The sequence below is a fragment of the Ornithodoros turicata genome, chromosome 6 (assembly GCF_037126465.1).
Source record: "Ornithodoros turicata isolate Travis chromosome 6, ASM3712646v1, whole genome shotgun sequence".
Taxonomy (NCBI): Eukaryota; Metazoa; Arthropoda; class Arachnida; order Ixodida; family Argasidae; genus Ornithodoros; species Ornithodoros turicata.
In genome coordinates, this window is record NC_088206.1 from 21,921,163 (window position 1) to 21,942,984 (window position 21,822).

Genomic DNA, 21,822 nt, shown 5'->3' on the forward strand with positions numbered 1-21,822 from the left:
GAGACATCTAGGACACGTGACCCATAGTGGCATGACGTAAGCAAAAGGGAACATTTTTGGGTTTACTACTTTATTTACCAAGTAATCACATTACAGACGGTAGCTTGAGTTAAAAACACAATATTTGCCAGGATGGGGCGTCAGGAACGTTTGCAGGTATACGCTGACGTCATTTGCAGACTCACAAGCTAACCGCTAAGATGTTGTCACCGTTGCAAACGTGATACACCACGCTACACTTGATGAACGTACTCCAACAATTTGTATTTCAGTATATGCTCACTCTGGTATCTCTTGAAATCCGCGTACGCGGTGGAGGGGCCAAAAAGGGAGCCTGCGTCTCATATGGTGAAAGGCGAAAGCACATTTACTAACGCGCAGTCTGCATTCATCTTGGATCATGGCCGAAAGGTCGCTCGGCTGCTAGCCTTTAAATAAAACATTGTTACATATCTTATGAGAATGTGTGGCACCCCACTGCATAGTATAGCACATTTCTGAAAGAACACATTTATAGCAATAATATGTGCAGATTTGAGAACATCCTGTGAATACCCAAATATCCCGAAGTTGCGTCTCTGGGACATTCGTGGAATGTGGAAAAAGTGGGACAAACCATAGTCGCCAGAACGTACATGCTACGTCTACGGGCTCTCTGCAATGATCTATGGGATATCCAAACATTCAATTTGGGATATCAGGTGACATCTCCTAGACGTCTATGGTTTACTGGGGTACATCTATGCCGTTTGCCGAACATGAATGCCGAACTTGACATGATCCTACCATAATGATCCTAACAACTGAGAGTAGGGCAGTAAACATAAAAGAATGCACAGTTCAACTGAAGTTGGTAGGGATGACAGAATTTGCGAAGGATGAAACATTAAAATTTAGAATTAAAAACGAGCTTTCGTGTGGAGTCCACACATCATCAGGTGTGTGCGGACTCTACACGAAAGCTCGTTTTCCAATTAAAAGTTTTTAATATTAAATTTTGATGCTTCATTCTTTGCAACGCGAAGACTGGCCCTGGTAGGGCCCCAGCAATCCAGAAGATATGGGTTCGAGTCCTACTGGCGAACCGACGAGCCTTTCCAGTGACTTCCTTCGTATTGTAAATTCTGCATTCTGCCATCCATCGCCATCACTCTGGGTCACACAGCAAGCGCTGTTATGGCATATAAGTGAACTAAGTTCCAGAGCACGCGTTCAACGGGAAAACCGTCGAGCTATCAGGCCTGGCGTAAAACACACGGAGGCCTATCGAAGCGCCCCCTAAAATTTTCACCGAGGAAGTAAGATGGCGGAGGGTGGTTCGGAAAGTGTTTTGTGTAGGTAAGTAAACATTCTGGGAATACATTGTAGTTTTCAAAAATAGGTATGTTTCGAACAACGTTGTTGGCGTAGGTAGGACGACAAGTTCTCGAAATGTTCAATTTTTAGAGGCATATGGAGTGTGTTCGAAACTCGAAGTTACAAATTCTCTTCCGTAACCATTCTAGCAAAAAAAAATTGGTCATCAGTTTCATACTTGACAAATTCTGCTAACTCAGTTTTTTTCCGTACAGGAAACGGAATGCGTTTTTATAAGTGCAGCGATCGAAATGATGCAGTGTGACATCTCAACCTGTTGTGATTTATGTGTGTCAGGAAGTCCGCCAAAACGCGGAATGAAGGGAAGATAGACAGAAAGGCTTACATGTGCTGTTTTATAACGGGGAGAGATTGCCTAACGGCTCTTGTTCAAAAGATAGCAAAACTGTCAACTGTGTAGCAGCTGAAGTTGTCACGCAGTATCTGCCACGAGGACCCCGCGTTTCATAAATGCACAAGTGACACCCTAGTGAATCACTTTATTTGGAATAGCGCATTGGAATTTGAAGCACAACAGATTACATCTCATTGAAAGTCGAAATTCCCACGCGCACAATGTACGTTCCTGTTCTTGTTTGAAGCATGTTATCATTGTGGGTATGAAGTGTGAATGAAACGAGCTAATCGCCGAGAAAGCCAGACAGCTGCGAGGCTCGAGCAAATTCTCTTCACCGTGTTCATTAGCTATCGGCTTCGTCGTTGTGTGTTTATGAGTGGTTCAGACAAAATGTGGGAGAGTGTGGGAATTTGGCATGGTATATCATTGCAAAATAAGAGTGTGTGACAAGAGTGCATGCCTATCCATAAAAATTAGTCCTTTGGTAGGATGGCCCGCCAGCGTGATGTAATGGTAGGGCAGTGGTGCGGTAACTGAGCAGTGAGTTATGCCATTGTCTAGCTTTTTTTGACGACTGCCTTATTTGTTTTCTGCTGATGGAGGATTTAGTGCAGCATATGAATGTATGTGCTGCTTCATCACTCCATATCAAACAACACTACATATTCTGTTAAATAACCATTCCCGCCATACTTGCATGTGTTCGACGCAGTGGTGAATCCAGGATTAAGAAAAGAAAAAAAATATGTTACACATTAGTTTTCCTCCTCTCCCCTCCCCAATTATGCGCTTTGACAATGAACCCCTCCCCAGGATCTGCCCCTGGCTCGACGTGACTGTTTCTCTTTTTTGCCGTTGCCATGTCCTTTCACCTTTGGCAGCAATCAGTAGCAGCCATGTTGCAATGCATATGTACTGTTACCAAACAGTACAAAAATTTCTATACAAGAGTACATATACAGGGCTTCTCAAGATATTAGTACCTAGGGCAGTGACAAACAAGTAGGAACAAACTTGAACAGGAATGAATGAAAAAGAAAATTGCCTTTTGGTCCAACTCTTCTCTGATTAATCCTGAGAGGGGAAAAAAAAGACGAAGCAAAGAAAGTAATCTCTTTCCGCCGTCGTGAGGTGAGTTTGTGCCCGGGGCAGGGTAAACGTGAGGTGCCCCCCCTCCCTACCTGCCGTCAGAAGCTCTATAAACAAAGAAAAGAAAACACTCATTTGCACTGCCGAGACTGTAAATTCAAATTCTCTTCATTCCCGCTTTATACTGTCCAACCGACCTGCCAGGGCCTGCCGCCCTCTCTGGCGAGGGCGGCTGCCCCTCTCTCCCCCTTATCGGAATGGCTCTGCTTTCTTCTAAGCCATGTGAGAGTTTGTGTGAGTGGGGTTTTTGGTTAGTTAGGTACCATCTTCAACTTTGTATTATATTTCTTGGGCTTCTTTTTCAAAAATACTGAGCTCTTTTTGTTAGGTCTTTTTTGGTAGCCACACCTTCTAGAGCTAATTTCAGAGCAACCGCTCACAAAACCAAAGGAAGAGGCTTTCGATGGTATACAGGAGGATCCTCTTAATTTCCGGAGGCAATACAGGAACCTTAACAATCCCTGCAGTGCTTTTGGTCTGTCTGTACATTACTTAAGAAAAAGATTTTACATTTGCTGTACCGCAGGCATTTTTGGCAGTATCTAAAGGACTTTATGTTGGAAGGTCCAGTATAAATGGTGTCCCAATTAACATGCACTTAGATTTTGAAAGAAGAGAGCTATGCGGGGTAGATGGTACATGATCTACAAGGTGCAAAAGCAGCCAAAGACAGAAGACAGACTTTCAGTCGTCTCGTCACTCTGTCTTCCGTGTTTGGCTGCTTTTGCACCATGTAAGTCTGAGCACTCTATGCAAATAAAACCAGCCGAATGTTTTTGGCAGTTGTGTATCATAGCCAGCATTTTTTCATTGTGTCTAATTAATTAATTAGATATGGCTAATTAGCTAACTTTTAAATATAGGTTTACAGGCTGAAGTTTTAGAATTAAAATTGTGCAGCACCTTGAGAAGCTCCCAACTGCAGTGTTCAAAACAAGATATGCTTTGTGTACACTTTTTGGCCTCAAAAGAATGCACAAGATGTACACGGTGTCCTTTTTTTCATACAGGTTTTTCATTAGAAAAACTATAGACATGCTGTTTTGACTTCTATCATCTCTGGGCCGGCGGATGTTCTTGGCCATATGTTGCTCGACCGCCAAATGACTAATTACCTAAAAATCGTTAATTAACTTTTTAATTATAAAAGCTATGAAGTTATCCCAATGAGAACATCTGGTCCTTTCGGTGACCTGATATCATAGCCGTTTTCAGAACAAAAATCCGTTCGGTAGATCGCCCGCAAAAAAATCGTGAAGCAACATAATTTTTTTCTTTATTTTGTTCATTGCGCATCTTCGGAGAAGCGTCTTTCCTTCATCCCCAATGTGAGAGGGTGAAGGAGCCTCATGCATCAAAGATGCCGCCACAGTGCCGCCTCATGCGTCGAAGATGAGCTTTAACTTGCGGAAACAAAACAAAAACATGTATCTGGTGACGCTATTTGAACTTCCCTTACCTTGGGTTGCATTTTATGTTTCCATTTAATCTTTTTCCAGAACGCAAGAGGCGACAGTGTGCTCTTTCACCCTCTCACACTGGGGGCGAAGGAAAGACTGGTCTTCGAGAATACGCAATGAACAAAAAAAAAAAAAAAAAGGTGTTCCTTCACGAATTTTTTGCGGGCAATCTACCGAACAGATTTTTGTTCTGAAAACTGCTACAATATCAGGTCACTGAAAGGAACAACTTGGAACAACTTCGTTCTTTTATAATTAAAAAGTTAATTAATGATTTCTAGGTAATTAGTTGTTTGACGGTTGAGCAACATAAGGCCAAGAACGTCCCGCCAGCCCAGAGATGATAGAAGTGAAAACAGCATGTCTATAGCCCTTATAGTTTTTTTAATGAAAAATCTGCATTGAAAAAAAAAAAGGATACCCTGTACAATAGGATACCACGTGGCGATGCTGAAAGACAATACACAAAACTCACTGTCAGCTTTATGTTGTGTCCTTTTGTATTCCACTCCTTCTTTGCATTGGCTGCACTTTCCAACCAGTGTATAAATTTCTTGTGTATTTCATATTTATGAGTTTCTCTTCTGTGGCATCGCTGTGAATCCACACTGTTTCTCTTTTTATTAGTGTGTTAGCATTAGGAGTGTCAAACTGGAAAAAGCTGTATGTAATGTGTGTATGTGCGTGTCCGTGTATGAGATGGTGAAGCCTCTGCGAGGCAGAGGTGTAAGTGGACATGTAAAGGGGATATAAGTGGGTAAATTGAACTGGAGGTGAAGTTGAAGCAGTCGAAGGTAATTAAGGGTAAGAGGCAAGAGTAATTAAGGAAATTAGAGGTAATTAAAGCAAAAAAGTTGAGTTTAAAGGCAATAAATGTATGATATACGTAATTAAGAGAAAGATGAAATTAAAGATTACTGAAGGTAACTACAGGCTACCGGAGGTAATTAAATGTACTGAAAGGTAATTAACGTCAGTTAGAGGGGAATTGAGAGTAATTAAGGCAAGTAGATGTAATTAAAGGGTAATGTAATGTAGGTAATGTAATGTAAAAGGGTATATGTAATTAACTGAAATTCGAAATTATCTCGGATAACCTGTGCTTACCTTCGGTAACTAAGGGGTAATTTCAGGGTAATTGAAAGTAATTGAGGCTAATTAAAGATTCGTTAAATGGACTTACATATAGTAATTGAAAGTGTCGAACCGTAAGCCAAGTTTGACTGGAAGTGGATACCGGAAGTCAAGTATACAAATGGGAAGTGGACAACCAGAAGTCAGGTTAGACCAGAAGAGGACAACCAGAAGTTGACTTGGATCGGTGGCGGATACAGGAAGTCAAGTACAGATGGGAGGTGGACAACCAGAAGTCTGGTTAGACCGGAAGTGGACAACCGAAAGTTTAGTTGGACCGGAAGTCAAAGTATAGACTGGACGTGGACAACCGGAAGTCAAGTGTGACCGGACGTGGAGGACCGGAACTCTTGTTTAGACCATCAGTGAACACCCGGAAGTCGGGTTTAGACCGGAAAAGAAGCTGAATGCTAACGCATTTCTCTTGCGTTTACCGCTAAATCGCCACTGAATTTTTTAATCCTAGAACCACCGAGGCTCTTCAGAAATTTTGTGTTCCGCATCTGTGTAATACTCACAATAGACGATTTCAGGAAATCCCAGTTCTCCTTGCGCATGCCTTACACCTCGTGGGGCCTGGAGAGGAGAAGAGCTTAGAGACCTTTTCCTCTTTTCTGATAAGCAACTTCCCATAGTTCAAAGCAGTGCTAAGCTCTCTGGGATTTTCTCGAGTCATCTATTGAGCAGGGCTCTAATCTCAAAAGTGTTTGATGGTTGATAGCCCCAGTTTGTTGCTTTACTCCTTCAAAACTCGTCTGCTGTAAAATTGCTTAATTTTGCAGTCCTAATAGTACACAAATTTGACTGGAAGCATGTTTGGGGGGAATGCTTTGCCAGACCTTAATTTCATGGTACGCATATGTTGCTGCTGCACCCTCTTCTGAAAGTGGACGTGGAGCAGTGAGATGATGCCCATACTTGGACAGATGGACAGAACTCGAAGTGTGACATACGTGCTGGGTTTACAGGCGCCTCCGGTGCCGACACCGAGCAATGGAACATTAAACGTGGGCGGGGGGTTTTAAAACTTCGCAAGTTGTGTCCAAATGTAAGAATGGCGCATTAAATTGCATACATCGAGGCACATCAAATTCGTGAACCTCATTTGTTTCAAATTTTAATGTCAGTATTTTTTTTCTGTTGTGGCTAGCAATATTTCATGAGACTTGAATTTGTAGAAAAAATGGTGGTTGTGAGGATACTGAGTATGAGGGTACTTTTACAGTATGACTTAAAAGTAGGGCGAGGAGTGAAAAGTTTGCATCATAATGCCCTTAAATTTGTGTGGATGCGATATAGGTGGCTCTCTAGCATGTGCTTTGCAGCCATTTGCAGTTTTCGTGACCGTGCTGCCTGTAGCACAGTATTTCTGGTTGGGGTCCGGACTGTGTCTTTAAAGCCACAGCATTGGTTAAATGTTGTGCCTGTATTTATTTTATCTGTTTGTTGCAGATATTTCTTGAGTGGAGCTTGTAGAGATGGTGCAGGGTGCCACTTCTCTCATGACCGCTCTCTTGGTGTGGTTGACAATGTTTGCCGATACTACCTGAAAGGCGAATGCTTCTACGGTAACCGGTGTCGGTGGGTATCAGCTGCATTCTTGTACCACTCAGTATCGGTAGCATGCCGTTGTTGTTAACTGCTTATTGAAAATTAGTACTGTACACTGGATGATAATGAAAAGTTTTTGGCAGGATTTGCCATATTAATGTGAAGATTACTTACCTACACTTACTTGCACTGTCTTGAGCGTATCTCTACTAACGTTGTTCACTATGTAATTTGTCCCCCTGGTCACCACTTTGGCACCTTGATCGTGGCTGACACGACAAAATGATATGCAGGTACGATCACATCAGGACGGGCCGCAATAACCTTCACAATCGTGGGGGTCGTGGGAACAGCAGAAATCAGGGAGGTCACCGTAATCATGGTAATCAGCAGGGTTGCCACAGAAGAGAAAACTGCGCTACTCAACCGAGCACGGCCAGTGGCAGTCGAGGGAACGCAGGTTGGTTGGCTTTATGAGCTCAAATGTTTGGTTGAGCACATTCGACACTATGTGTGACACTATGAAAGGGACAGTCCGCCTTCAAGAAGAGTGCTACAAAATTATTCGTGCAATGTTCTGTGCAAACACATTTTCTAAGCTGAACACACTTGAACCATTAACGTTGCGTAAGGTGGTTAAAAAATACGTGTCTTGCTGGCGAAGTTGTGCCAAAAGAGTAGCAACATATAGGTGCCACCCTAAGGTGTCTAAGACACAAGAATGGCATCGTCCACATGTCGAGCACTAAATGCCACGCATTCACAGCGCACTTACTGGACATAGTGCACCAGAATAGTATGGCAAAGTAAAACAGAAAGGTTGTCTGTCCTTTCTGCAGGGTCAGATTGTTATACTACTTCTACACTACAGAACAGGGACAGTGAGGTTGACAAAAATGAGGCATCTCACAAGTAAAGCCTGCAGAGATGATATAGCGTACATTTGCTTTTTTGCCGTGCTTTTGCCACTCAGATTTTAAAAGGATTTTCCAGATAAGATGCTTCGCACTGCTTCCGTATGTTCGTAAATAGTGTACTAGAGGTGCGCGAATATTCGAAATTTTGAATAATGATTCAAATAATTCATAATTCGAAGTGCTTTTCGAATTGAACAGTCATATTCGAAAAGTATTCTAAAGTTGGAATAATTTTCCGAATATCCTGCCACGAGTTGGTGCCAATCGACACTGCGGGTATGGGTGTCAGCGGCATCGATACGTACATCGCATAGAGCACTGCACAGGCTCAGGCTTACCCGAAAACCTGAGCCTTCTTTTTTGCAAGCCCGTACATTGCCGGACCCAGGTCGTGCTCGAGCCTGCGTTACCCCCTGTGTTAGTTAGCCACGGTCAGTTTTGCAGCCTGCAATACACTGGGCCAGGCCAGGTAGCCTATAAATTTCTCGGGCGGGGCTTTTGCCGAGAAACCTAGAAGCCTTCAGGCTTGGGCCGGGCCCGGATGGGTAAATCGAAGGAAGGCTGGGGTGGGGCCTAAGAATGCAGCCCGTGCAGTGCTCTAACATCAAGGCGGCAGAAAAAGAGCCCTATCCTCGTGAAGACATTCTGTGGCAGACATTGGGGATGTTGGACCGGACTGGCTGCTACCACCACGGACATCTTTAAAGTAGCACAGAAGTAATTTATAACACCCTGTTTTCTCTTCCTCTAAAACTGTCAAGTAGGCCAGTAAGATGCACCATGCGAAGTACAGTAAACCCCCGATAACTCGAAGTCGTAAAAACCGGAAAAAATTTCGAGATAAGCGGGGTTTCGAGTTAAGCGAACGGCGAAAATTACGTTGCCACGATGTTACCACAATGCGCTATGTTACGAAACGTAAAAAAAAGCGTTCCTACAGTAATAGGGCTCGTAAACAATTCCGAAGCCATTTATTTTTTAACATCATCTGAGACTGAATAACTCCGTAATAGCAATCTGCTTGGCATTTGCGTCTGTGAACAAGAAAGCATCTTCAAGCACTTCAGTGCAACGCATGAGACGCTCCTCCCGGCACGTCACTACCGCGGCCACTCTCGACGATTTCTGTATCACTCAGTTCACCGCTACTGGAACATCGCCGTCGTAAAGCGCATAGTCCTCGATGTTCAAGTCCTAAGTCACTCTCCCCAAAACATGCGAGGCGCATCACGTCGTTGCACAATTCATCACAGCCACTGAAGTGGTCTGCTGGCTCCGGTACGGCGGTGGAAGGCCAGAAACCCGCATGAATGAAACAGTTCATGCTATTGGCTTGATGAACTTGCTACCAGGCCTTTGATAAGTGCCACCTTCCGCGACTTTCATGCGCGTTGTTCAGCCATCATGGCGCCGCGAAGAACAAAACGAAGAGATTCTCGGACGAATGCAGAGGAGGAGGAGTGACGTTGGGTGGAAAGGGGAGTGCTGTCTGCCTGCCACAGCTAGCGGCGCGTGAGGCGTGAGTCACTAGGACTGAAAGGCTTTGACCTTGACCTAGCCTGGGGGACCGAAGAATGCACGTTATCAGCCGTAGGTACGCTGACCTACCGGTGATGGGATTTCGAGATATCCGTACTCGGGCAAAAAAAAGCTTCGACTTAAAAGGGCCCAAATGTATAGGAAGCATTGGGGCATGGATCGGGACGCAAAAAATATTCGAGATAACCGATATTTCGAGATAAGCGAGTTCGAGTTAACGAGGGTTTACTGTAGTTCACACCACTGAGTCATAATTATCGCAGAAATTGAACTCAAAGTACGCCGCAAAAAGCGACTGTGTGCAACGGCGGTGAAGAGCAGTACCAGCCCGTGATCTGCCTGGAACCTCACGCTGACGCTATCGGGAGAACGCTCGCTGACTTGTCTAGAGAAATGTTGTCTGCTACTCCTCTGTCGTTTGCTACTCGGCTGTTCGGGGTTCTGAAAAAACCCGGCTCGGTAATGATTTGGCCGCTCTTTCTATCCCAAATTCTCGGGGAGAACTGGCAAGACTGGTTTACGACGGCAAAGGGACAAGGCGCTGACCCCACTAAACCGGCGAACCAGAACAAGTTCTCCTTATAACGTCATCGGGGACGTGGCATCATATCTTCTCGTCCTCGTAATACCCGGAGTGGCAAGTTAAGGGTGAAGGCGCAGACCCATGTTTATGTGATTTTTTTTCCGGGAAACAAATTGCACACATCAAAACCTTTAGCGCCATTCGGTAAAATGACACACACACTTTCATCAGATGTCTTAATCTGAAAATTTTTTGGAAGGCCCTCTGTACTCCTTTAAACATCACCCTCTGCGGACCTTTCTTGACCACTTCAATATATTTTCCAGACATCACTTCAACCGCTAAGCTCTACCATTTCAGGGCTTTCCATTTCCATCTTGTTTTCTGTGTATCTCCGCAAGGCTCGGAGTCCACTTAGCCGAGGTTCATCTCCATTAACATCTTTCATCACTCACTGGTATTAAACCCATTTACGAATTGTTTCTGCGTAGCAATTCCTGGTCGTGTTACGCTAGTACCGCGTCCCAACCTTCGCTTTGACCGACCACCAGTCACGGCATATCCGCTCCAAGGCAGGTCCAGGTAAAGCTGGCACTGGGAGGCTACTGTCACGTGGCCTTCCGGTCTCCCAACCAACTGAAACAGATGCTGGCCGCATTTTTGCTTAGCATGTGGTATCTGCGCTAATCAGGGACAATGAAACCTGACGCTGATGGATGTGACAGCACCAGTACGGAGACGGCTCCTCGAGCTAATCTCCACAGACTACTTTGTGAGATTTCTTGGAACAAACGTCGTCAGGTGAGGTGAAATGCATGGCCTGCGAGGCAACATTAAAAACATCAAAAGGAACGCTCAATCATCTGAAACGTCATCCTGCTGCCTACAAGTCGTATGACGCGTGGACGCAATAGAGCTCAAAAAGACCAAGCCAGAAGCCACTGAGCTCCTACATGAAACTGAAGGCCACGGATGCCTGAGCGAAGCTGCTGACAAAGAAAATTGCGCTGTTCATTGCCTTCATTCGTACTCCATTGTTGAATAACTTGGGGTTTCTAGACCTAATTGGGACTGCTGCGCCGGAATATGTCGTCCCAAGCAGGACTAAGCTTTCGCGACCAGTCTTTGATATATTGCCTTCAAAATATTCGGTTCGACAGTGGCACTATTCGATTCGTATTCGATTCGGTCCTGAAAACCACTATTCGTACACCTCTACAGTGCACACATTCACTGTAGATGGCACCCACAAAAATGGGCAGTTAGTGTTGATGCTGCACATCTCTCAACACAATGATAGCTTCTAGTATCCAGACACTTGTGAAATGCGAATACTCAGCGCCTGAAATGCACTTTGAATATTTCTCCATACATTTTCATTTATATTCTATTCGAGATCTTCGGACACTTGAAACCGTCAAGTATTCAAAACATTTAGAATATCCTGTGATTCTGTATTCTTCAGTCCTAAAATGTGCTGAAAATTCTGGAAAGTGATGTTTCCCTTCTCAGTTAGCTCCCAATTTTCGTGATTAGGCTCTAATCTGAATTACACCTGATTTACAGCACGTCACATCACTTTTCATGACACTGGGAGTAACTTTGAAGGCCAAGCCATTTTGATAAATCCGTCCGATTTTAGCACTTATAGCAACATTCATTAATTTGTGTGTTTTATGATGCTACAGTTTAGCAGGCTCCTCTGAGGGGTGCTACTCATTGAAGTATGGAAGGTCGCAGACATTGTGGGCATTCAGCTTTGCTCATTTATAGTTTCCTCCTTTTTCTGCCTTTCCTCATGCGCAGAGGCGCAGTTGCATAGCGTACATGAGAGTGGGGACAACGAGAGGAATGTTGAGGGACAGCGAAGGAGATGCGGGGGAAATGGCTATGAACACGCTAGAGGTCACGATAGAAAGAGTGATGACGCATTCGTGCATTCTTTTACTGTTTCCCTCTCATTCCCATCTCAATCACCGTTTTGCGGACGGAGAGCACGTGTCCTTCTGCCTAATGCCGGGCGTCAGTGCAAGCCATGTGTGGTCAGCACGTGATCCACGGTGCAAATGGGTGGTGGGCGGGTTGTTACCAGTGCTGGGCGGATGGATGGACTGGTGGGCGGCAAAACCACTGCCGCCGACCGTGGGAAAGAACCCTGATCATCATGTATGAACAGCTGCAAAATTACAGGCCAGGATTACGTCAACAAAGTAGTACTGTAGAAGTTGAATGCCACTGAACAAGCCTGTTCTTTGACAGCACAAAAAAAACGTTTTATCTAGCTCTTGATCGATGCAGTTCCATGACGGCTTTTTCAAGGACAGCATAACTACTTGAGATTGATGACTGCGTCCAATACTCGCCATCACATAAGTCATCATCATTCACAGTGTCAGTACTGAGTTTCTCATTCGAAAATGCCCAATCTATGGCTAATTAATTGACACGTGTTTGAGTGGCCATGCACAACTGTCTTCCAAATTGGATTTTGGAAAACACTGCACTTGGCAACAAGATTTTGTACCAATATACTAGAATCTGTCACGCATTCTGTCATTCTGGAGCCTTTCCATATCAAAAAGCTTCTTGAAGCCACAGTCACCATTGATGCATGCAGCAACTCAGAAAAAGTTTTATGGGGAGAGAAAGATGTGTAGAGGGACCATTAATTCCAAAGTAAACATGCATCTAAGCCTTGTTGGTCAATCGCAGTTCGATGCACTGCACTCTCCCATCAATGCTTTCGGGGGCTCTTGAATTAAATCTTGTTTCCTGATTTTGTGCCATGTTCACATGTGTGTCAGTGAGGAAGCTGTTTGATCGTTACATTGAATAGTAAAAGCGTATAGGATCCCCAATTTCTTGCCCGACAGAGTAGTGGCTCATTATTATCCGAGCCTTCACGATTTCACTTTGTTTACTATATCGTGGAACATTATGTTACCAGGCGACCACATAATTATTCAGACATGTGTGTTACAGTATTTGGCCAGAAAACAACTAAGCAACAAAATGCATATTTGATGTAGGTTTGGATTTGTTTCCATATGGCTTCCAAATGTGCTCATTTTCTGACTGTTGTTTCATGTGTGGGCTAACTTGAATTTATCACACACCGTGTAGTTAATGCGAAACATGTCCACGTAAGTTACATATCGCTCTGCCGCTGTAAGCAAGCAGGTGCTCTCGGGATAACTTCTCGATAACGAACCTCGATGTAATGTAATTCGCAAGGTACTCTGTTGTACTGAAATTTATTACATTTGAAAAGATTTATGGGTCCACAAATTGTGAAGAGGCAAGCAACATAAATATGCATATGCTGTAGAATTCTGATTATGCGATCAAAATTTATCTTTTCCTGTACATAACGTGTTACGTTTTGGTATCCTTTCTGGATTGCTATGAATGATATGAACAGGCACTTGTCACGCATCACTCATACACACACCGGAAACTGCACTCCACAAATCGACTGCGCTGTTTCGGCCCTGATCTTTTTGTCTTGCCGACAAATGATAGTTTGGGAGAAGAACAGAGAAGCAGACGAAAAGGGGCTTGCACTTTTGCTTGTTTCTTATTAGGAATGGAGTAAACACTGTTTTGGAAACCTTCATTGTATTGTAATGTCAGCTTGAAAACTAGGGGGCGTGCAAATATTCAAGTTCTCTAATTCGAATCGAATATCAAACGCTCGAACTATTCGATTCGCGAACCGATTATAAAATACTCAATTTTTCGAATATTCGACTATTCCACGAATATGGACGACACAAACCAAAAGTGGGCTTCACCTGATGCTTCCGTGCATGAGGTGAAGCCTGCTTTACGAAATTGCCTGTAGAGGACGATGGTCTTCCTCTACACGAGTCCTGACCGGCGATGATGGAATGTCCCAGCGGGCAGATGGTCGTGGCCTCACGCTGGGATGGTGCCGGTAGAACTGACGAGCCAGCATACCAGCGCATGGCAGCAGGGGCACATCGTCGTCGTCATCGGTGGCCACCACATGCCTTGCTGCAGAACCAACACAGGCCGGACGGTGTTTAGTTTAAGATAACATTATCCAAACTTCGTTTTGTAGACATCGTCTGTGGAAGAGATGGCGCGCCTCCCACATAGAGTTTAGCGGTGCCGACGAGGGACTTTAATTTGATCTTTGTGAGGTTGCCTTTAAAAAGTTAAGATTCTTGAGTAATGACTACAGCCCACAAACAAGAAGGGTGTTTTAAAGGTGTCCTTTATGTTTAAAATTTCAGCAGTGCAGCTTCCTCGGGTGAGAGCACAGAAACTAAAGGGTGTTCATGGCAAAGCTGAGGCAGGATGCCAATTTGTTTGTTTCACAAATGGCCTGTGGTTGTCTGAAACAATTACAGCCTCATCCGTATAACATACTACTGCCTGACATAAAATTTTGAAATGAAGGTAACCACTCCAGTAAGTGTTGGCTCACCTGAAAAGCAGTAAGCACTCTGATGTAAAATTAAACAAGTAGGGGCTTTAAACAGAAGAATTGCATGTCTCTCTTGTGACAGTTAATGCCAGAAAAATTACACTAAAGCCATGGGCCACAAATTGGAAACTTTTAGTGCAAAAGTCACATATTGTAAATTTTGCACAAATATTCGATTCGATATTCGGAATTTTCCCCCCCATTCGATTCGATATTCGATTCGATTTAAAATATTTGGATTTGCACACCCCTACTTAAATCTCTTCAGTTCTAGTGGAGGTTAAAATATATTGTTCCCTATGGCAGCCTGACGGGGAATGTCAAATATTTTGTTTTATTGCGAATATCGTTGAATCGCATTCTGCTGTTACAACACTTGACTGTACTGTGCCAGCACATTACGAGGCAAGTTTGTGGACTAAGGTAGAAAAACGGACCTAAGAATAACACAGCTCAGAGACAGGGACAGAGAACTGCACAGTGCAGTTCTTTGTCCCTGTCTCTGTGCTGCATTATTCTTAAGTAAGTTTGTTGACATGTGTTGTCAAAGGGCTTCATAAATGCAGTCAACAGCAACCAAAATGACCTTGGCCTTGAAATGTCTGAATTTCAAATAAGTGCCACGATGACAAGTTTAAGACTAGCGAATTAGAGCCAATTTATATTTGTTCTCACTGCACTGGTGGCGGACTGTCTCTTTAAGTTGTAAACCATCGCATAACGTATAGGTGTCTTCTTTTCTGCAACCCTTTTCTTGGGATTCAAGAGCATCCCATAGAACTTTGCCCGACATATTGTGGGAAAACTAGTATCTTCATATCCATCCAAGCCTTCATAGTTGCAAGTACTAAACGTTTAATGCAAAATTTCTGTGGGGCTTGCAGTCCATCGTATTCAAGAGGCCAAAGTCAATGCCTTTTTGTGCAGAGCTGGGCACTTTGGAATGCTGTTGAAATTGAAAAGCAGAAGAGCCAGTCTGTAAATATAATGATAATGTAACGCTATCTGGGGAATGTCTGGAAATGTTCTCACATGTACATGAGCATTGATTAGAGAATGATTCTTTGAAGGCTGGATGACCTTGCTTAGAAAGAGCAGTCCCTCTGTGGAGCGTGGTGTCGGAGAGGACCCTGTGTCTGAGAACGGCTCCTACTCTGCCAATTGGGTCAACGCACCCGAATTTGTGCCCCGGAGTATGTTTCCTTCTCACTCAATTTTCCACCACTGTATAACGGCTATGGACAGACCGCCTTTTAGGGTATCCGAAAAGGCGCTTCATGCAAACTTGGTGGCACGATACCTTGCCATTTCATGTCATGTATTGTGTGCCTTGTAATGACAAGAAAAAAAAAGATTGAGATGCCCCAAGCACGTGGTGTTGAATATTCCGAGCCTCCTTAAACCTTGGGTGTTACATAATAACATTAAGGGTGACTGGTTCATTCTACTGCGAGAAGAATGAGACATTAATCATAGACACAGTTGCTCCATATGATGGCGTACATCCTACTATTACATTACTTGCATTATTTACAGGTAAGCAAAGTAGCTGTGTGATAACATTTTTTTCCACACGTATGATTTCTTCAGTTTCATTCCACGCTAACGCTTATCATTCGCTGTGGAATCAGTATGAGATGTTGTTGCTTGGAACATCCTGTCACGTAAACACTTTCCAAATGCATTTTGGAATACAGCAACCATAACTATGTCAGTGAAAAATTAAAACATACACTGTGGACACCGTTCTGTTCTAGATATTTACATGTTGGTACATGTATCGTAATTCTTGGAATTAACGAAGCCAGCAAGATAATTACTGCAGTAGCCTTGGGGAGTTGCCAAACATCTAATGCTTCAAAGCACCAAATCACTGAAGCGTGTTAGCAGTCTAACGTGTCCTGCGAAAAAATGGGGCTGTCATTTCAGTTTAATGTGAAAGACCTAAGCCATAGAATAGAGAGCTTTGGAAAATGTCGGAGAACATGATGCTACCTTACATTTCTGGGAACCTGTTACGGAAAAGGTTCTCTTAGGCCTCGTAGTACACGTGGACTGAAATCAATGAAAACATAAAAAGGGCTGTTTCCTATTGACAATAAGCACTTACGGTGTAGTGCATGCACACTGAGCACCAGTGTTCCTTGAAATCGTGTAATGCTATCAGCCAACTATTAACATCGTTTATTACTATTTTGGAATTCTAGAAAATGTAAAACCTCTAAGAATTTGTGGAATTTGCCTTTCGCCATGACAATTCTACGTATCCTATGGTAGAATTATATTGTTTGGGTCCTTCACATTAACCGCACTACTTTTGGCTCACCATTGTAGGGCGTGCTATAGGTGGTCATGTTTGCTGTGTATTTGGGGCTCCATATTTTTGTTGAGGACAGCATAATGTCCTTTCCCTTACTTATGAGTAGGGCCTGACTTTTTAGGGTTAAACCCGTATCCGCCCGATATTTACCCCCCGAACGAAATCTGTAAAATTAGGGTTTAACCCGAATCTACCCGAAAACATCCGGGTCGCGTGGCACACTCATAAGCGTGCATTAAAATAAAGTTTGATAACATTGCTAAACATTAGTTCCATGTTAAGACAAATTTTTATTAAACGAAAAAAAATCACCCGAATACACCCGAATTCCTGACGACAGAATATGCCGTAACGGGATTTAACCCGAATACACCCGAATTTTCAAATGAAAAATATCACCCGATATTTACCCCCCGAATTTGGCCAAAAATAAAACACGAAAAAGTCAGGCCCTATGAGGCTCTGAAACTGAAATGTATGACAGATGGAAATGCCAGCAAGGTGAAAAAGTGGATTTATGTTTAATGCTTGTAACAGTTCCAGCTGGTTCCTCTGCTAAGTCATATGCTTCCATGGTGCGACCTCAGCAGGAAGTAGCTGAGCCGACAGAGTTTCCTCCGCTGTGCCCGTACGAGTCGGCGAGTGGTTGTCCATTTGGGGACAAGTGTACCTACCTCCACGGTGAGATGTGTGACCTGTGTCAGAAGCCCTGCCTCCACCCAACTAGTGAAGCACAACGGAAGAAGCACAGAGAGGTAATGATGTGATGTATTCTGAGTCTGTTGCTTAGAGAAATGCCTGGACACACACTTGAAAAATGCTAACAAAGAATGGGCATTAATGTATTGGATTAACACAGTGCACATCTGTGTATGTATAGCCAAATAACGTTTAGTATTAAAACGGTGAATGTACGCCCTCATGAAGTAAACTGAAAACTGTAAAAGCAACTTCCACTTCGAAAATGCTTCACACATTTCACATTTTGGATTCCTAGCACTTGCATTCGTATTGCAAGTGTGGTGAAACAATAGATGGAATGGAACTACCGTATTTTTTTAAATGTATGACGACCCTGAATCTAGGACGACCCGCGAAGTCAGGGTACACGAATTTGAAAAAAAAAAAAAGGCAAATAATGATCGGGAGGCAGTATGGGCATAGAGGGGGCTCGAGGGTCGCTCGTGAAAATAGTGCGCTATTTCGGTATAGGTCGTAATGGTCATTCTCGGCTGTCATAATGGGGACGTCTGAACACCCGCAACGTCTCCCTCCAGAAAAAGAGGTCGGACGCACTTGGAAGCCCTGGAATCATTTGCCTCCCTTTGGAAAAAATCCTGGGAACGCCATGGGAGGCAGTATAACAGTTAGAAACGATGCACAATACCATTTATTCATCACCACTTTCTTCGACGCTCATTATCCTCCGTTCCATCCAAAGCGTTATGCAAACCTTTTTAAAAGCGCGCATGACAAATGTCATCAGCAACATTGCACCGAGCACCCAAAAATCCACTGCGCTGGCGCAATGCTTAATCTCTCCCTGTTGCTTCAGCCATCTTCTAACACTTGCTTCTGATACTTCAAATCACCTTGCTGCCTCTAAATTGTTGCTGCATTCAGTGGTGAAAGCGATAACTCTGCATGCAAACGTGGCAGACTGACGACGCCATGACAGTGAATGAACAACGTCCCAATTGTGCCCGTATTGCTGTATTTGCATTGCTTCATTGTTTCGTGCTGACCGGCGCCGACAACCACAACATGTGGTATTGGTCCAATCCCGTTGCCCCCCCTCTCCCCTGGCCTCGTTGTGGCACGGATATTCGAATCTAAGATGACCCCCGACTTTGGAACATGGGATTTTTTTGGAAAAAAAAAGGCCGTCTTAGGTTCGAGAAGATACGGTAAATCGAAATAACATATTGGGAATGCGGGATGGTTTATTGATTAGCACATCTCACCTCACAGGTTCTCACAAAGCAAAATCAAAAGGTACTAAGTGTTCTCTTCTTGCACTGGCAATGTCTTCCATATTTGCTGTCCAGTGTGTAACTGTCACTCATGGGCGCCATTCCTGGTGGCAATACACAGCCCTGTAACGCTATGATCCTCTAGCTGTGCTTATCTTGCGCAGTCGTTTCCATGATGTACATGCTTAGCACTTCTTTCCTTTCGTCTAAGGTTAACATTTGCAACAACTATAAACACAGTTTGAAATTATTTTGCAGCACTGTTGTTGTTTTGTTGCTCTTTTTAAGTTGTGATTGCAGCCCATGTACAATAAACTGGATAGGAGCATCAAACTTATTAACAACAAGCTTTTGTGCATGAGTGTGCACTTGAGGTGCCTGGAACACATATACGTACTAAGACATTAGGGGAGGAGTAACGAGCTGCGTTTACACGAATGCGACAGAAGCCCATCGACTTGACTTGTCGCATTGAATGTGCTCATGTAAATGGTCAGTTCACCAGCCGGATAGCGCATCAAATTCAATCCACCAGACAGACGTGGATCGAGTGACATAGAAAGTAAGTTCACATAGAAAGAGTGCATGTAAACAGAAGAAGCGCATCGAAAACAAGAGGAGGGCGCCCTCTGTGCGACGAGGAAGAAGTCGTACAGGTGACTGCAGGGTAGATTTCGTGGACGATGATGAAGTGACTTAATTCCGGTTTCCACTCGATTGGATGCACTATGGAAGCTGTCATGGTTGGGCTGCGTGAAAAAGAAATATACAGAAGCGAAACTGCAAAAAAGCAGATATAGTCAGATACCGTATTTGCTACTTTTTTCTGTAGTGGAATAGCGATCGCGCTACATTTTAAATTAGTAACGGAAAAAGTATTTCCGCTGCAAATACGGGTAATGGCGGACTATTTCTACGCTACTTTTCACAATATATGGAAGATGTGGAACACAGAGAAAAATGAGATAACGATGAAGCAGAACTACTGTTCCTTTTGGTTACTTCTTAATCAGGCAGACTGATATGACAATCTTCCTCAATTTCACTAACTTTCATAAGCTAACCGCATGTGTTTTCTGTGTCTTGTTTTATTCTGTGCGTTTTCTAACTTCGTAGCTCACACTTGCGAAATACAAACAGGTATGTATAACATACTGCATAATATTGGCTACGAAGTTAGTCTTTGTCATACAAGCAGATGCAAAATAGTATGACCGTATTGATAGCACATTAAAATTGTGTTTTGCAGCTGTACTGTTCAGAGCAGATATGCAAAGCGTCGTTTCTTTTAGAACAGGAATACGAAAATATACCCGAAATACAATGAGATATCGCTACAGTCATTCATCGTTCTTCAAACATACAGCCAACTTTGGTTTAAGGTGTTCCGGCGAGATAGAATTACCTAAGCTTACACAGATTGCCAAACACGGTCTAGTTATTTCCTCACATTCCATACGTTACATTATGGGTATATGAGCCACAGAAAATGAATTAGTAGTATTCTTCTGGAGTCTGTGTACGCCAACATGCTTATTAATGTTCGTTGCACACTTGCTTGGTGGCGCTAAAGACAGTGTGTGACATGTTCAGCGAAAAGCTACACGATTTTTTACGAGAGAAGCCGCCGTGCGGTATGTCAGCAGCACTGTGTTGGCCCTGCCGAGAGCAAACATTGACATTTGTTTCATCTTTTCACCTCCTGGTTGCCGCTTATTGATGGCGCGACCAGTGGTCGTTTATGATGGCAGTTGCGCCACTTGATCACAGGGAAAACTGATCAATCTGTCGACAGGAAGCAGACAGAAGAGTTTGAGGTTGGGATTCGCGGATATCTCGGACAAAATACTGTCATTGCAGGAAAACCGTCTTGTGTTTCAAACATTCCGAGAGCGAAACTTATTAAATGCACACATGCGCTACGCTCAATAAATTATATCCTAAATGCACATAATATCAAGATCAATGTGAACCTCTATATAACAAATTTGTAATTGCTGGCTCTTTGTTTCGTTAAATAGAGATATTCGATAAATGGAACACGCCAAGTGAAACAAAGATGGCCGCCGCCACTACCAGCGCCACGCGTACCGCAAAACACCATTTTGTCATAAAACAGGTGTCAAGCTAAGAAGGGCACAAAATATCAAGCTTTATTCACCACATAACGCTAGGTATTACGCAATTTGTGCACAATATCGCTCTGAGCGTTCATAACTTTTGTTCATAACTTTTGAGCGTTTGTCACTCCTCCTCGTTGCACTGTGCCCGTGCATGCACGAGACGATCCGGCTGTGCTACTAAAGTGGATGTGCGGAAAACGAAAAGGTACTGAGATTTTGGTGCACAACTTGGGGTGCATTCAATACACGAGTAAATACGGCATTTCACCGATGAGGTTAGAAAGCCATTTTGCAGCTAATTTAATAGTTCCAGTTTATAAAGACCTCACGAAGGTCCGTCAGTACAGTACTCTCCAGCTACATTTCAGATGGCGCTACTGAGCAAACGGAAGGTCGACGCTGTCGTGTGTCACCGGCATAGGTTGGCGCAATCATGATCGCAATGCCTTACCAAAGCCTGATGATCGCGATCATGAGTGCGATCATGAAGCACTGGCAGGGCTGCCGCGATCATGATCGCGCCGACCTATGGTCACCGGCAGGACCTTTTTTTGGCAGGGTGTCCTTCAAAATTTTAATGGACTCCCACCGCAAAAGAGTTTTAGCTAGTCAGGGGTATTAGGGAAATCTGGGTTAAAGGTTCACGGGTGAAAGGAGGATCCTGCGCCCTCCTTTTGCCCTGTGAACCTTTGAACCTTTTCGGATACAAAATTTGTGAATACAAATCGAAAATCGTACCTTTTCAGCTCGTATTCGAAATTTTGAATATTTGCACACCCCTAGTTTCAACTGTAGAGCTTCACCCATCTGGAAGGGAGCCGAACGTTTGCTTTGTTGATCCCTTGACACGTGATGTGAGGATAGTTCTGCAAGAAAGTAACTGCAGGTGTGGAAGTGCGGAGCTGCGTTGCATTTGTTACGCCAACTTACCCCAGGGAGACAAAACTGTGTCATAATGTCTTCCGC

General features: G+C 43.7%; 1 protein-coding gene across 2 annotated transcripts in view; it reads left to right on the forward strand.

Moving 5' to 3' along the window:
- Positions 1-1,237: 1,237 nt before the first annotated feature.
- LOC135396416 (probable E3 ubiquitin-protein ligase makorin-1) overlaps positions 1,238-21,822 on the forward strand; it is a 34,662-nt gene continuing 14,077 nt past the window's right edge. Inside the window, exons 1-5 of one of the 2 annotated variants that reach the window (XM_064627381.1) lie at positions 1,238-1,338; positions 6,910-7,038; positions 7,302-7,468; positions 15,511-15,633; positions 17,298-17,515. In XM_064627381.1, the coding sequence (XP_064483451.1) occupies positions 1,304-1,338; positions 6,910-7,038; positions 7,302-7,468; positions 15,511-15,633; positions 17,298-17,515 (672 nt within the window). In that variant the 5' untranslated portion in view covers positions 1,238-1,303. The remainder of the gene's footprint in view (positions 1,339-6,909; positions 7,039-7,301; positions 7,469-15,510; positions 15,634-17,297; positions 17,516-21,822) is intronic. The other variant, XM_064627382.1, reaches the window with a different exon arrangement.